At 43.3% G+C, this 15,000-nt stretch overlaps 1 protein-coding gene across 1 annotated transcript in view; it reads left to right on the forward strand.

Annotated features, from left to right (window-relative positions):
- Positions 1–15,000, forward strand: part of LOC311045153 (protein unc-13 homolog A) — a gene marked incomplete at both ends in the record, with an annotated part of 78,847 nt that overhangs the window by 2,596 nt on the left and 61,251 nt on the right. Inside the window, 3 exons of the mRNA XM_084056963.1 lie at positions 8,728–8,757; positions 9,905–10,004; positions 14,687–14,804. Of these exons, the coding sequence (XP_083913089.1) occupies positions 8,728–8,757; positions 9,905–10,004; positions 14,687–14,804 (248 nt within the window). The remainder of the gene's footprint in view (positions 1–8,727; positions 8,758–9,904; positions 10,005–14,686; positions 14,805–15,000) is intronic.

Consider the following 15,000-nt stretch of genomic DNA (forward strand, 5'->3'; position numbering starts at 1 on the left):
TGTGTGTGTGTGTGTGTGTGTGTGTGTGTGTGTGTGTGTGTGTGTGTGTGTGTGTGTGTGTGTGTGTGTGTGTGTGTGTGTGTGTGTGTGTGTGTGTGTGTGTGTGTGTGTGTGTGTGTGTGTGTGTGTGTGTGTGTGTGTGTGTGTGTGTGTGTGTGTGTGTGTGTGTGTGTGTGTGTGTGTGTGTGTGTGCGTGCGTGTGTGCGCAGTGGTGGAAAGTAACTAAGTACATTTACTTAAATACTATACTTAAGTACAATTTTGAGTATTTCCAATTTCCAATACTTTAACTTCTACTCCACTACATCTCAGAGGCAAATATTGTACTTTTACTCCACTACAATTATTTGAAAACTTTAGTTACTAGTTACTTTTCAGATATAAATTATGATATAATGAAACATACATTGACCTCTTTAGCCCTATTTTATACCTAGGCTATTTGAAAATAGACGATCTACAAGCTCACAACGCGTCGCATCGCGACGCGTTGTAAGCTTGTAGATCTAAAATACTTTTACTTTTGGTACTTTAAGTACATTTTGATGCCAATACTTTTGTACTTTTGAATTTGGAATTCTGGACCTTTACTTGTAACGGAGTATTTCTATATTGCAGTATTGGTACTTTTACTTAAGTAAAGAATTTGAGTGCTTTTTCCACCACTCAACTGTGTGTGTGTGTGTGTGTGTGTGTGTGTGTGTGTGTGTGTGTGTGTGTGTGTGTGTGTGTGTGTGTGTGTGTGTGTGTGTGTGTGTGTGTGTGTGTGTGTGTGTGTGTGTGTGTGTGTGTGTGTGTGTGTGTGAGTGTGTGTGTGTGTGTGTGTGTGTGTGTGTGTGCGTGCGCGTGTACTGACTGACTGGCAGGCAGGATGGAGACTGGGTTCTGTCACTGTGTGCTTACTGTGAAAAACACCTTCAACCACTTAAAGCCTATACTATACCATGCTATTTTAACCAAACAGCTCAAATAGCCGATCTACAAACTCACAGCACCATAACGTTGTGAGCTTGTAGATCGGCTATTTTCACCTAATGTTCACAGAGCGTCTTTTGCTCTTTGTTTGACGATTGTTCACCTGTGTTTTGTTCGTCCAATGTTCACTTGTGTTCACGGAATGTTCAGCCATTTTGGCCGAATGTTGACCTATTTTCACAGAATAATGTATAATATGTATGACATGATGACCAGATTAGAAAGACCTTCCTTCGGTCTTTCTTTCTATTCCCAAGCTTATACAAAGCGGTCATCTGAAGTGATGACGTAGGCATTACGCTCTCAACCCAGCCCACAAGTTAACCCATTAAGACCGATTCTACAAATGCCTTCTAAATCAGTACTTCTCAAACTTTATTGTGGCATGGATCCCCAAAATGATGGTTAAACCCTCAGGAGTCCTTGGAGGGGGGGGGGTTCCAGGGTTCCCCAGCAAAAAGTGTTAATATAGCATCACAATAATTTTAACAACTTTAACCTTTTATATGTATCTATTCAAAAATAGCAGATATACAAGCTCATAGCGTGGTACTGAGTGCTACAAGCTACTGAGATCTACAAGCTCATGGTACTATGAGCTTGTAGATATGCTATTTTTGAAAAATCGTGAAAGCTTGTGCAAATCTTTGAATATATAATTAAAGCAAACATTTTTAACTCAAATCTTTGCTTCTGGGGGTCCCTGGAACAAGATATTTTGAGATGGGGGTCCGCGGCCAAATACATATCATTTTGGGGGGTCCCTACATGAAAAGGTTTGAGAACCACTGCTTTATAGACCAGCAGTAGTATTATGAAATACATTATTTGACACACAGGGAGCCAGTGTAAAGATTTAAGAACTGGGGTGATATATGCTCCACTATGCTTGGTGTTACAGGACTGATTCTCAATGGACCTGTTAGGGTCCATTTGGTTCCATTTGTACACTCTCTGAGTTACAGACCCGTAATGGTCCATTTTGTCCCCTGGGTGGTCCCCAGACCCCACGTTGAGAACCAGTGCTCTATAGCCTACTGCGGTGGTTCCCAAACTGGCAGACCAGGGGGGTCCCCAAAGTATTTTGGGGGTCCCCAGATAATTAGCTTAAAGTGCAACATTGTTTTCTCTCTCAACAGTAAACAAACAAACATACAGTATACGTGTATACAGGGTATCTGCACATTTATAAAGTTACAATTTAGTGACTTTTAAGACGTTTTAATACCAAATTGGCCACATTGTCAAATATTACGTAAGAAAGAGGCAAATATTGTGAACATTTGTGAGGTTGTTGTTTGGCTACTTTCACAATATTTACCTGTGGAGCTTTGTCAAACTAAATCCCTACAATTCAAAGTGCTTGTCAGGGTGGGGGGTCCCCAGTTCTAACCATTATTTTTATACTTAGGCTATTCAAAAATCGTGAAAATTTCGTGGAACATTTTAACTCAAATCTTTGCTCCTGGGGGGGAGGGGGTCCCTGGAACAACATATTTTGAGTTTGGGGTCAGCGGCTAAATACATATAATTCTGGGGGTCCTTCACATGAAATTATTTTGTTCCAAGGACCCCAGAAGCAAAGATTTGAGTTAAGAAAAAAAATATATATATATTCAAAGATTTGCTACATTTTTCACGATAGAAAAGAAGTAGCAGATCTACAAGCTCATAGCACGGCACTCGTTGTCGCGCTATGAGCTTGTATATCTGCTATTTTTGAATAGCCAAAGTATAAAATAATGGCTATAGGCTATAGCTAAAAACCTAAAATGACACAGACACGTTCCCGGTCTTAATGGGTTTAAGTAGTTAATGGTTTCAGGGCAGCCTGTGTTATTTCCCTTCATAAGCCTGTTTACGAGTTGTGTGCTTGCTTGTGTGTGTGTGTGTGTGTGTGTGTGTGTGTGTGTGTGTGTGTGTGTGTGTGTGTGTGTGTGTGTGTGTGTGTGTGTGTGTGTGTGTGTGTGTGAGTGAGTGTTTACCTACACTGTGTTTAGTAGTGACTATAGGGCTGGGCTAATTATCTGAAAATATAAGAAGCTAGCTCCGTTGGCGGCGGAGTGGGTTGCCTGCCTGCCGGTCTGCCTAGCTGGAGACCGGGGGTTCGATTCCAGCTCGGTGCACAAAATGCTACATTTGTCAGAAGTGGAGCGCCTCTCTCCTCTGGCCTCAGACGCCGGTGTATCGGCCATGCGTGAGGAGGACGCGCTAGGATTCGAACCGCAGGAGTTGTGTAGGGAGCCCACAGTAGTGGCCCAGCCGTAACTCGCTCCTCTGACGGAGCTAGCTCTCTTAGCATTGCCTGTTAGTTGCCGGACTGGTGAGTTGGCGTACCGGGTTCGATCCCAGCTCAGAAAGCTACAACATATATATATATATATACACACACGCACACACACAATACCTTGTCGTACTCCTTCTTACCAACACCAGCCCGTAGGATTGCGCCCGACTTACCTCTTCCGAACACGGGCCAATTGTGTTCGTATAGAAAAGCCGAATACACCACGGTACATTTGAACCCACAACCTCTGCGGTGGTGGGCACACACTTCACCACCGCGACACCCGAGTGCCCCGCATCCATTTTCTTTTGACATTTTGACGTACCTTACGGATACACATTTAATGCTCTCTACTCTTCCTCCTGCCTTCTCATGCAGGACAATCTGAGTAGTTTAACTCTGACTTTAAACTAACCCTCTGGGCACACTGGTGCATGTATGTGCAGTTGTGCACACATACCATCCACTAATGTATTCAAACACACACACATTCTATACATTGTATACATACAGGAAGTACATGCTATACATACAGGAAGTACATTGTATACATACAGGAAGTACATTCTATACATACAGGAAGTACATTATATACATACAGGAAGTACATTGTTTACATACAGGAAGTACATTCTATACATACAGGAAGTACACCTGAGGTGCTACACATCCCATAATGCTCTCAGAAGGCTGTCCTCAGTGGACCCAGTCACCATAGCAACGGCCAAAAGAGGGGAACGTTGACAGATTTATCCCGAGTCAGCAAGACATTCATTTCTTTCATCATTTACAGCCTCGCTCCTTTTTTCCTCTCTCTCTCTCTCTCTCTCTCTCTCTCTCTCTCTCTCTCTCTCTCTCTCTCTCTCTCTCTCTCTCTCTCTCTGTCCCCCTGTCTCTTTCCCTTCATCTCTCTCTCTTTCTCTTCATCTCTCTCTCTCTCTCTCTGTCCACCTCTCTCTCTGTCTCCCTCTTTCTCTTCATCTCTCTTTCTCTTCATCTCTCTCTCTCTTACACACATACAACATCTGCAGGTGTGGTGCTGAGCAGATATGAGTCACAATCCTACACACACACACACACACACACACACACACACACACACACACACACACACACACACACACACACACACACACACACACACACACACACACACACACACACACACACACACACACACACACACACACACACACACACACACACACACACACACACACACACACACACACACCTGCACCTGCACTTAAAACCACCAGACACACACACACGCGCACGCACGCACGCTCACCCGCACAGAACCTGAACAAATGTGCCTTATTTATACTCTGACACTGTGGTGTTCCATAAATAGCTCTATCTATAAGCTCTACACACCGCAACGCCCCACCGGCTATTTCCAGAGTGGCAGAATCTCCCTTTGAGATGAGTCGTACTCATGGATACATACATTGATTCCTGTCATGGTTTGACTTATCAACTATTACACCTGCTGAGCTTTAAAAAATAGAAAAGGATATAATTGCAAGTCGATGTTTCGGATAACAGAAGTGTTGACGGGCTGCAATTTCTTTTTGCTTAGGGATAGTTCACCCAAAAACCACCATTCCTAAGCCAATAATTTCATGACCAGCGGTAGGCAGCGGTTCCGGTAGGAGACACAAAGGAGACTGTTTGTGTCTCCTACCGGAACTGCTGCCGGTCATCAAATTATTGGCTCAGGAATGCGACAAAAACTACAAAATATCCATGAATTGAAGTCTCCATGGGGTCATTTTGCGGGTGAACTATCCCTTTAAGGTTAGTACTAGAGCAGTGGTACTTAAACTCTTGGTGCCAAGGACCCCCAAATTGATATGTATTTCGCTGCAGACCCCCATCTGAAAATGTTTTGTGCCAGGGATCCCCAGAAAAGAAGATTTGTGTTAAAAAAAAATGTGAGCTTGTATATCTGCTATTTTTTGAATAGCCAGCGTATAAATGGATAAAGTGGTTAAAATGATTGTGATGCTACCCTCTGGAACCTCAAGGACCCCTGGGGGGCTCCGGACCCCACTTTGAGAACCACTGTACTAGCGAACAGTTTACTGCAGTGTATGACCCCTCATTTCAATGGGATTTAATATCAATCTCCACTCGTATACTGTAGCTCTCTGATGGATGCTTTTTCAGGCCAGTTTTGAAAGAAGCCAGTGTTTCACATTGTTTAATGGAGGTTGATGTCAAGGCATTCCACATTACGGTGGCAGAGTAGTAGAATGAGAATTTCCCTATGTACGTTTTGGGGGTACCAGGTAAGGGGCTAGCATCCGGCTTGTAAATTGAGGCTATATAGGAAGTGTGACAGTTCATATGAATGGCCTGTAGTCTAGCTGTTTCACCGCTGCTAGTTGCAGAAGCAATTAGGCTGTATTCAAGGTTGGGTTTTTGGCCGAACTTTACACTTTTATTACCTTAATAAACATTGTCATATGCTTCCAGTCGCTATAGTTTAAAGTCTTCTTTCAATCACCATGATATGCATTTTAGTAAATTATGGTCCCATTTATTTTAAAATTAATGATAAAGTATGGTATGTTTCTAGGGTTTCTACTTGTTCTACCGAGTGAAGACCGCCCTCGCTGCGGTTTCAGCCAATAGCATTAATTTCCGTTTGCATTTCGGACCGGATATCAACCGGATATTGAAATGATTTTGAAATGCAAAATAGGCTTCATTTACTGTAGAAACCAATGCCGTGACGCTGTCCATATTTGTTTTTACGGTTTATGGTACCAGGTTGTTGTCGCTCCCTCTAGTGTTGTGGCAGTGGTAGCTAGACAGGTACAACTGCTATCCCAAAATCCCCCTAAAAAAGTAGCATTTTCCATGATGCATAAAGGCACTCTGCAAGGGTTACAGCAATCCACCCAATCGATTTAGAGATAATAGTCATAATCCTTTCCATGTTGAATAATGTTTTCATGCATTTTCAAACATTTTCCAAAAATAGCAGAAATAGCTAATCTACAAGCTTACAACGCGTCACTTGTGACGCGTTGTAAGCTGGTAGATCAGCTACTTTGTTTTAATTTTATTTTGAAAGTATAAAATTATTACGTTTTTTAATTACGTAATTTAAGTTATTTGTCATATATGCCCTGTGCAATTTGTGATTATGAAGCCTAAAAGGCAAACAATGTTTCATATTGTTCCAGTGTTCAATGCCAAAAGCACAATTAAATTATTAATCACAATTATTTGTATGACAATTAATCGTCAAGTCATTTTTTTAAATTGTGACAGCCCTAAATACATCACCACGGTGCACAGCAAATCCAGATAATAGCAAGCAATCCAGACAGATACTTTTGAGATATCTTGTTTGGGACCAAAAACGTTGGACAGATGGACTGACCAACACTGCTGTCCCAGAAGCCTTGCCGCCAGCGCGGCTAAATATATTTATGTCTTCAGACAGCGACCATATGGTCAGAGTACTATCCAATCACCCACCCAGGTGTTGACTTATAATTTATGTATAAATATATATATATATAAATATTTTTAGGTTAAATATAGACTTCTGTGATGGCGTTGTAATGCCTGATTTTCACTTAGCTCCGTGCCCGAAAATAACAGATCTACAAGCTCACAACCGGATGGGCTATTTCTGGAGCGCGACACCCACACACAGCCGAGCATAAAATGACTTGTCTTTGTACCTCCCTAACATTCCCTCCCTAGTTTTTATTTGTTGACGAAATTGTCAATATATTTAGTCATATAGTTGTAGTCATCATTGCTTAGTTTTTCTTTAGTTCTTAGTTGTGGCAAATTACATTTGAACCTTTGCATAAGATGGTACCATTCAGGTCTACTCGCGCTGCGTCTCATTGGTGGGCTGTGGACAGCACAGAAAACCTGTCCTGCTTACTAATGACATCGATAAAAAGATTTGCTTCTCAATTATTCGATTAATCGATAGGATAATTGCTAATAAAGTCATGTGCAGCTACATGACGATACAGCGATGCCACCCAGGGGACACCCGGCAGCACGGTGTCTGTTGTTGTATAGATCTACAGTGTGATTCCATGGAGCGCTGCCACCACACGCACGCACGCACGCACACACTCACACACACACACACACACACACAGTGCCAACATGCCACCACACACACTGTGCCAACATGCCTGCACCGCATGCCACAGGAAACACAGGCAGTAATCCTGGACCTGTGCAGGTTCAGGATACAACAAGGTTCAATGTCTTGACTTTACGGTTGCGTGGTGATGCGAACGTGTTTGAAATGTTACAATGATTATTGTTCATCATATCGGATAATATAAATGCACTAAATCTGTGTGTGTGTGTGTCTGTCCTTCGCGAATCTCGAGAACCGTCGACCGAACAAAGCCAAACTCGTGTGTGTGTGTGTGTGTGTGTGTGTGCGTGTGTCACCACGGACACGAGGAGCCCGATGTGAAGTCGTCGGATCAGCAGTTCTCCCCAAAAACAATTATAAATCTGCAAATCCACAAATAGATGCTGACCTCACCTCAGGTGGCCTGACCTCACCTTAAGAAGACCATACGTGGTCCAAATGTTGATGTTGCCTGCATTGTTGCCAGATTCTGTGAGAGAAACAAGTCTAAAAGAGGCGACATGGCTACATTTAAACCTACATACAACTATTTTTGAACAACATTTGGAATGTTTTGTAAGATTGTATCAACTTCTATTGGGGGTCCCTGGCACAAAATATTTTCAGATGGGGGTCCACGGACTAATACATATTAATTTGGCAGTCCTTGACATGAAAATGTTTGAGAACCACTTGAGTACACTTTAGAAACAAGCCCCCCAAAAAAACGCAACCCACCAAAACGCAACCACCAATATTCTCGGAGCATCAAGCTGTTTGTGCCGACTTTTATTTTTCTTGTGAAGTCACAGGCTGGCCATATGGATCCTCGCATACAGTAATCTCCTAGTTTAAAACCCAATTAAGCTATACTTTGTTGTACTCTGAATAGACGATCTGCCTGGTGCATCAGGATATGCCGCATATTGTGAGCTTGAGTGTAGATCGTCTGTTTCCGCTATTTTTGAAAAAAAATATAATGTGTGTGTGTGTGTGTGGGGGGGGCATGCCCAATTTAGGGAAGCCAGCATCTAGGTGTCTTTCCCTCAACCTACATACTGTATTATGTACTGATGTATCCTCTATATATTGTATTCTGTACTGATGTATCCTCTATATACTGTAGTCTGTACTTATGTATCCTCTATATACTTTATTCTGTACTGATGTATCCTCTATATACTTTATTCTGTACTAATGTATCCTCTATATACTGTAGTCTGTACTGATGTATCCTCTACATACTGTAGCCTGTTCTGTTGCCAAGACATAGCAGGATGAGACAGATGGTGTTTCTGTGTGTGTGACTCTGTCCCTCTCTGTTCTTTTTCCACAGTGAAGAAAGCCAAGCTGGACGGACCCCAAGGTAAGGACTGCATGGGAGCCTGGATTCAAACAGGAGCACAGACAGTCATGGTTATAAATGCATGCATCTTTTACATCTAAAATGTATCGTTATATATGCATACATCTTTTACATCTAAAATGTATAGATCCTCTCTTAAAGTCATGGTTATAAATGCATACATCTTTTACCTCTAAAATGTATAGATCCTCTCTTAAAAGGTGAAAACAGTACAGAGAAAATGGCACGTGACTAGGGTTGCCAACAGTCCCGTATTAGCCGGGACGCGCCGTATTTGAGCCAAAAGAGGCGTGTCCCATACGGGACTTTGTTTGTCCCGGACTCCGGTGTAAAGGGAAAAATAAAAAATATATTTCTGTTTGCGCACAACAGTGTGTCTGGCTGCGTGTTTGTGTGCTGTATGCGAAGGGCGCTAGGACCGCTCAGTTGACAGGGCAGGCACAGTGCTCGCATGAGTGCGTGTGTGTGTGTGTGTGTGTGTGTGTGTGTGAGATTTTCTCCGGTGGGCGCGTCATCATTGTTTGTGTGGCATGTCAGCCTGTTCAGCCTGTTCCCAACCCTAACCCTAACCCTAACCCCAACCCTAACCCATGCGCGCGCGTGCATGTGTCCCGTTTCTCCAGATCTGGATGTTGGCAACCCTACACGTGACAAAGGTCATCCATGAGCCGGATTCAAACCCACAATGTCACAATTAACCACTTACCGTACAAAAGCTCTACGTACTTCATCGTATAGAGTATTGAAGTCCTGACGTCACTCCGCAAAAATAGCGATCTACAAGCTCACAATGCATCACATCGAGGTGTGTTGTGAGGTTGTAGATCGGCTATTTTAGCTATATTTGACCATTTTGTACATTCTTTAAGAAAATGTTTGAGGTGTATTGATTTTTAGCGGCGCTAGCCGTATAGAGCTATATGGCTATAAATACATTATAAACACATATCGATGACATAATGTATCAAAGGCGCCGCTACCTTCACACAGGGTGTGATTTTTTTTGTTCTGTTCACTCGCCTCGCTCTATGTCACTCTCTGTCTGTCTGTCTGTCTGTCTGTCTGTCTGTCTGTCTGTCTGTCTGTCTGTCTGTCTGTTCATCTCTAACCTCTAACCTCTCTCTACCTCTCTCTCTCTCTCTAACAGAGAAGTTCAACACCTATGTGACCCTCAAAGTCCAGAATGTGAAGAGCACCACCATCGCTGTGCGGGGCAACCTGCCCAGCTGGGAGCAGGACTTCATGTTGTGAGTCTCTTTCTCACTCTCTTATCACACCGACAACCTAAAGTGATTAAACTGTTTTTTGATGCTATATTAACTATGTATTTTATAATTTCCCCCCAGACCCCACCTTGAGAACCACTGCTATGTAGTCGGACCCTTCTTTCGGGTCCATTTGGTTTCCATTTGTACACTCTCAGAGGTTAAATTAGCACTGAGGATTTTACAGCATGTGGATTGAGGGTCCCAGAGATGAATAAAAAGTAAAAACATGGTATTAAATGAAGAATTACTGCACCTCCTCTCTCCTCCCTCTCTTAAGTCAAGTCAAGTCCATTTTATTTATAAAGCACATTTAAAAACAACCATGGTTGACCAGAGTGCTGCACAGCACAATAGAAAACAACACTGTTACACAAAATGTATACAACGACACGTAAAAAAAAAATCACATTATGAGCGGAGAACAATGAAGGAGAGCATGGAGGTTTAAGAAAGCACAAGGTACAGTAAGAGACCAAGCATGTACTCCATTGAGGCAGTGAGACATTTGATTTAAAAGGGCAGGGTGTGTCTTTAATCTGTAGCCTATTTAAAAATGACCAGGGAGGATGCACCCCTAACAGCTACTAGTGGCAAGTTGTTCCACGGATTCGGCGCCGCGACCGAGAAGGCACCGGTCGCCTTTTAGCTTCAGTCGTGTGCGCGGGACTTCTAAGAGCATCTGGTCAGCTGATCTGAGTGGCCTCATGGAGTCGGGAGGCGGGATTAGGTCAGATATATAGGGCGGTGCCAGGCCGTGTAGGGCTTTAAAGGCAAACAATAGAATTTTAAAATTGATTCTAAATCTGACTGGCAGCCAGAACGGGACGGGGATGATGTGATCCCACTTTCGGGTAACCTCCTCATCCCTTCCTTTCATCCTTTACTTTCAACCTTTCCTTTCATCCTCTCTCCTCCCTTGGCGCTCCTCAGCGCTGCCAGCCAGAGACCCGCATCTCATCCTCCTCCTCTTCTTCGGACCCCTCCCCCCCCCCCCCCCCATCTGTGATTCCGGGTAGTATCCTCCAGTGATTAGCATTAGTACTCGCTTTTTTCCGCCCCTCTGTAATTAGCTTAATTAACAAAGGGATTACAATGAGAAGGAATGCTTGAGGTTCCCTGGGGTAACAGGAGCGCTAAGGCGCTCAACTCTGGCAATACGTCGCACGATAAGGCAAGGCTAAGGCCACGGTCATTTGTATACATTTAAACGACAAGGCAATCCTGTCGGTGTGTAAATGTAATGCACATTGTAAAGCACTTTGTATAAAGGTATGGCGCCCCCAATACCTTCAAAGCCTGATCGAACCCTACAACCCCTCCCGCTCGCTCACTCAGATCAGCTAACACAGGGAAGCTTCTGGCTCCCAAACTGTGGAACAAAATCCCCATTGCAGTTAGAACTGCAGATTCACTCCCAATTTGCCACCGTAATCTGAAGACTCACCTCTTCAGACTCCACCTTGACCCGTAGCGCTTGACCTAGCCTTGACGACCATGCAATCTAATGCAAACTCAAAGGTTAAAATGTCATTTAGATAGCATGTTATTTAGACAGATGCCATGTTCATTGTTTACCTGGCATCCTATAGTATCCTATAGTTTCTATGTACAGATTATCATTTTTGTATAGTATATCATTTAGACTGATGCTAGGTTCATGGTTTACCTGTGATCCTAGTTTACTGAGGCACTACTCTGTCTCTCTGCATTCTATGCGTGTTTACCTTGCTTACTGTAAATCGCATAAAGGACGTTTGCTAAATGCCTAAATTGTCAATTGTAAAGGTGCTGCTACAGTATACATTTAATACACCATACAGTGCAGAAGAAATTATTAAAAAAAAACACACTAGCATGCTGTGGAAAAAAACACTCAACATAATTATAATGTGATGACTGCGACCACACCAAGGTTTCTGGCTCGGGTCGTAGTTTTTTTAAACATTATACTCATTGAAGCTGAGCGCTGACTTTTAATCGTTCACCCTTGGCTCCAAAAAGAAAAACTATTACTTTCGGTTTTGTCCTTTGTTTAATTGAAGAAAGATTCTGTCACATCCAATCGCAGATTTGTTCAATGCAATTTACTCAGTGTTTGTATTGGACCATAATAGTCCCCTGGTGATACAGTTATGTAAATGTGTGTGTTGTGTGCATAATTATGTAAATAATATATGTTGTTGTTTCCATAATGTGAGGTTGTGTACAGTAGGGTGTTGAACAGAAGACTCCGCACACATCTAGTCCCTGTCCTTTAACCACTATACCATTATGCTTAGTTGACTTGGGTTCCCCAGGGCTCTCTACTAGGTCTGCTAGTATTTCCTTTTACACTCACCACCAAAGTTAGCGATCTGCAATTCGATGTACAAGCTCATAGTGTGTCACATTTTTATGCATTGTGAGCTTGTAGATCGACCATTTCTGCCGATTCTTTACCACAGAATAGGGACACTAGGGTTCATCTGGTTAAGTATGATTCAAGAAAACAAAGCGAGGGCTCGCAACTCACTTTTGAATGCTCCAAGCTTTTATTCTTCGGTCTTTTTCAATACTTACCATACTTGAAAAAGACCGAAAGGGTCGAAACATTGTATCTGCTGTTCATCGCAAATAAAAGCTTGGAGCATTCAAAAGTGAGTTGCGAGCCCCCGCTTTGTTTTCATGATTCTGTTTTTACAGTTTGGCTCAGCACCAAAAAACGGAGGATGTGCGTTATTTTTACTTTGTAAGTATAGATTCAAACCAGTTTAGCACTGCGCCAGAAAGTCCCACGCCGTTTTCCAGTGTGTCTAATAATCTGTTGGGATCGAATGCAGTGCTGAGATCTGTAGCAATCCTAAGACTAAGACATTATGCCGCTGTCTGTGTTTAAGGTAACTGAAGACTTTGACAAGACCAGCTGTGCTGGAAATCCTGACAGGAAGATTGTCAAAGTCGTTGTTGTTTAGTGCCAAGATCCATGTAAAATCCTCAGTGTTAATAGAACACTGAGAGTGTGAAATTAGACCCAAACCGACATAGCTGTACTGTACTGTACTGTACTGTACTGTACTGTACTGTACTGTACTGTACTGTACTGTACTGTAGTCTGCTGTGCATGTGTGGTTCTGGTGTGCGGAGTGGAGTGGATACTGTGGGTGGTACTTGGTAGAGTGTGTGGGGTGTTCCTCCGGGGCAGGAACATGGCCATATATGGAGCTGAACAGAACATGATGTAAGAAGGTGTGTGGGATGGTTTAATCCATTCAAAAATACTGCTCACCACCTACCTATAAGGCACTAGAACAATCTGTCTCCCCCTTATACCTCTTCGACCTCCTCCCCTCCCGTTCCCTCAGGTCTGGTAACGCCAACCTCCTGGAGGTCCCCAAGACCAAGTACGGTACCTGGCGGCGAAAGAGATATTTCTTTTGCTGCCCCAAACCTGTGGAATGCACTCCCCAATACTCTTCAATATGGCTTTCCCCGTGCAGCTAACAGCATACCCCACTGCCTCACCATTCCACTGTTTGTATTGATTTTATTCCATAGTCTTAGCCTTTTCTTTTAATAAAAGGCTTTATTTTCCTAATAAAGTTGACGCACGCACGCACGCACGCACGCACGCACGCACGCACGCACGCACGCACGCACGCACGCACACACACACACACACACACACACACACACACACACACACACACACACACACACACACACACACACACAAGGTGTGTGTGTGTGTGTGTGTGTGTGTGTGTGTGTGTGTGTGTGTGTGTCTGTGTGTAAAGCGTCACAAGGTAAAGCGTCTTTGGGTACTTAGAAAAAGCGCTATAGGCTATAAATTAGAGCAGGGGTCTTCAACAGGGGGTCCGGGACCCCTAGGGGGTCCTCAGAGTTACTATAGGGGGTCCCCCAAATCTTTGTATGATATGATTTTTTTTTTGACATTAACCCCTCCCTTTTCTGAGGAGAACTTTAGCCAAAAATAGCCGATCTACAAGCTCACAACGCCTCGCGCTGCGAGGCGTTGTGAGCTTGTAGATCGGCTATTTTTGGCAAAGAGTTACAGGTGTGTACAGGGAAAAAAGAGCAGCAAAAGTTTATCTGAAACACAATTTTATAAAATATAGAGGGGGTCCCTGCTTCATCTCTCTCTCAGCTAGGGGGTCCTTGGCCTGAAAACGTTGAAGACCCCTGAATTAGAGTTGTTATTATTATGGATGGATGGATGGATGGACGGATGGATGGATGGGTTGAGATGTTCAGAGGAGTGTTGAAGTCCATGCAGCCCACATGGAGCTTTGGTTACGTAACGCTTTAGAGATGCAGAGAAAAATCCCTGCATGCCCACTCACTCAGTCATGCTGTAGTGTGGGCACATGAACCAAAATGGCAACTACAGGTCTCCTTAAACAGAGTGGTTTTCTAAAGTGGGATCCGGGGAGGACCCCTCCCGGCCTCCCCCCTCCCCAGGGGGTCCTTGGGGGGATTCCAGGGGGTCCCCCAGCAAAATGTGTTTAATATAGCATCACAACCAGTTATGAGCTATTTTCAAAAAATCTTATGAAACTATGTGAAAGAATATTTTTGAAAACATTTTAATAACACAAAACTTGTATGCTCTCTCTCTCTCTCTCTCTCTCTCTCTCTCTCTCTCTCTTTCTCTCTCTCTGCAGTGAGATTAACCGTTTGGACCTGGGTCTGACAGTGGAGGTATGGAACAAAGGGTTAATCTGGGACACCATGGTGGGCACGGTGTGGATCCCTCTGAGAAACGTCCGACAGTCCAACGAGGTGAGACCCCTCCTCACACACACACACACACACACACACACACACACTACACACACACACACACACACACACACACACACACACACACACACACACACAGTCTAACTCTGACAGCTGAGTGTTTGATATGACACTGGAAAGATAATGATAAAAAAGATAATGCATAATTCTAATCATCATAATCTTGCCTTCAATG

Source organism: Gymnoscopelus microlampas (assembly GCF_963454915.1).
Source record: "Gymnoscopelus microlampas genome assembly, chromosome: 5".
In the NCBI taxonomy this organism is placed as follows: domain Eukaryota; kingdom Metazoa; phylum Chordata; class Actinopteri; order Myctophiformes; family Myctophidae; genus Gymnoscopelus; species Gymnoscopelus microlampas.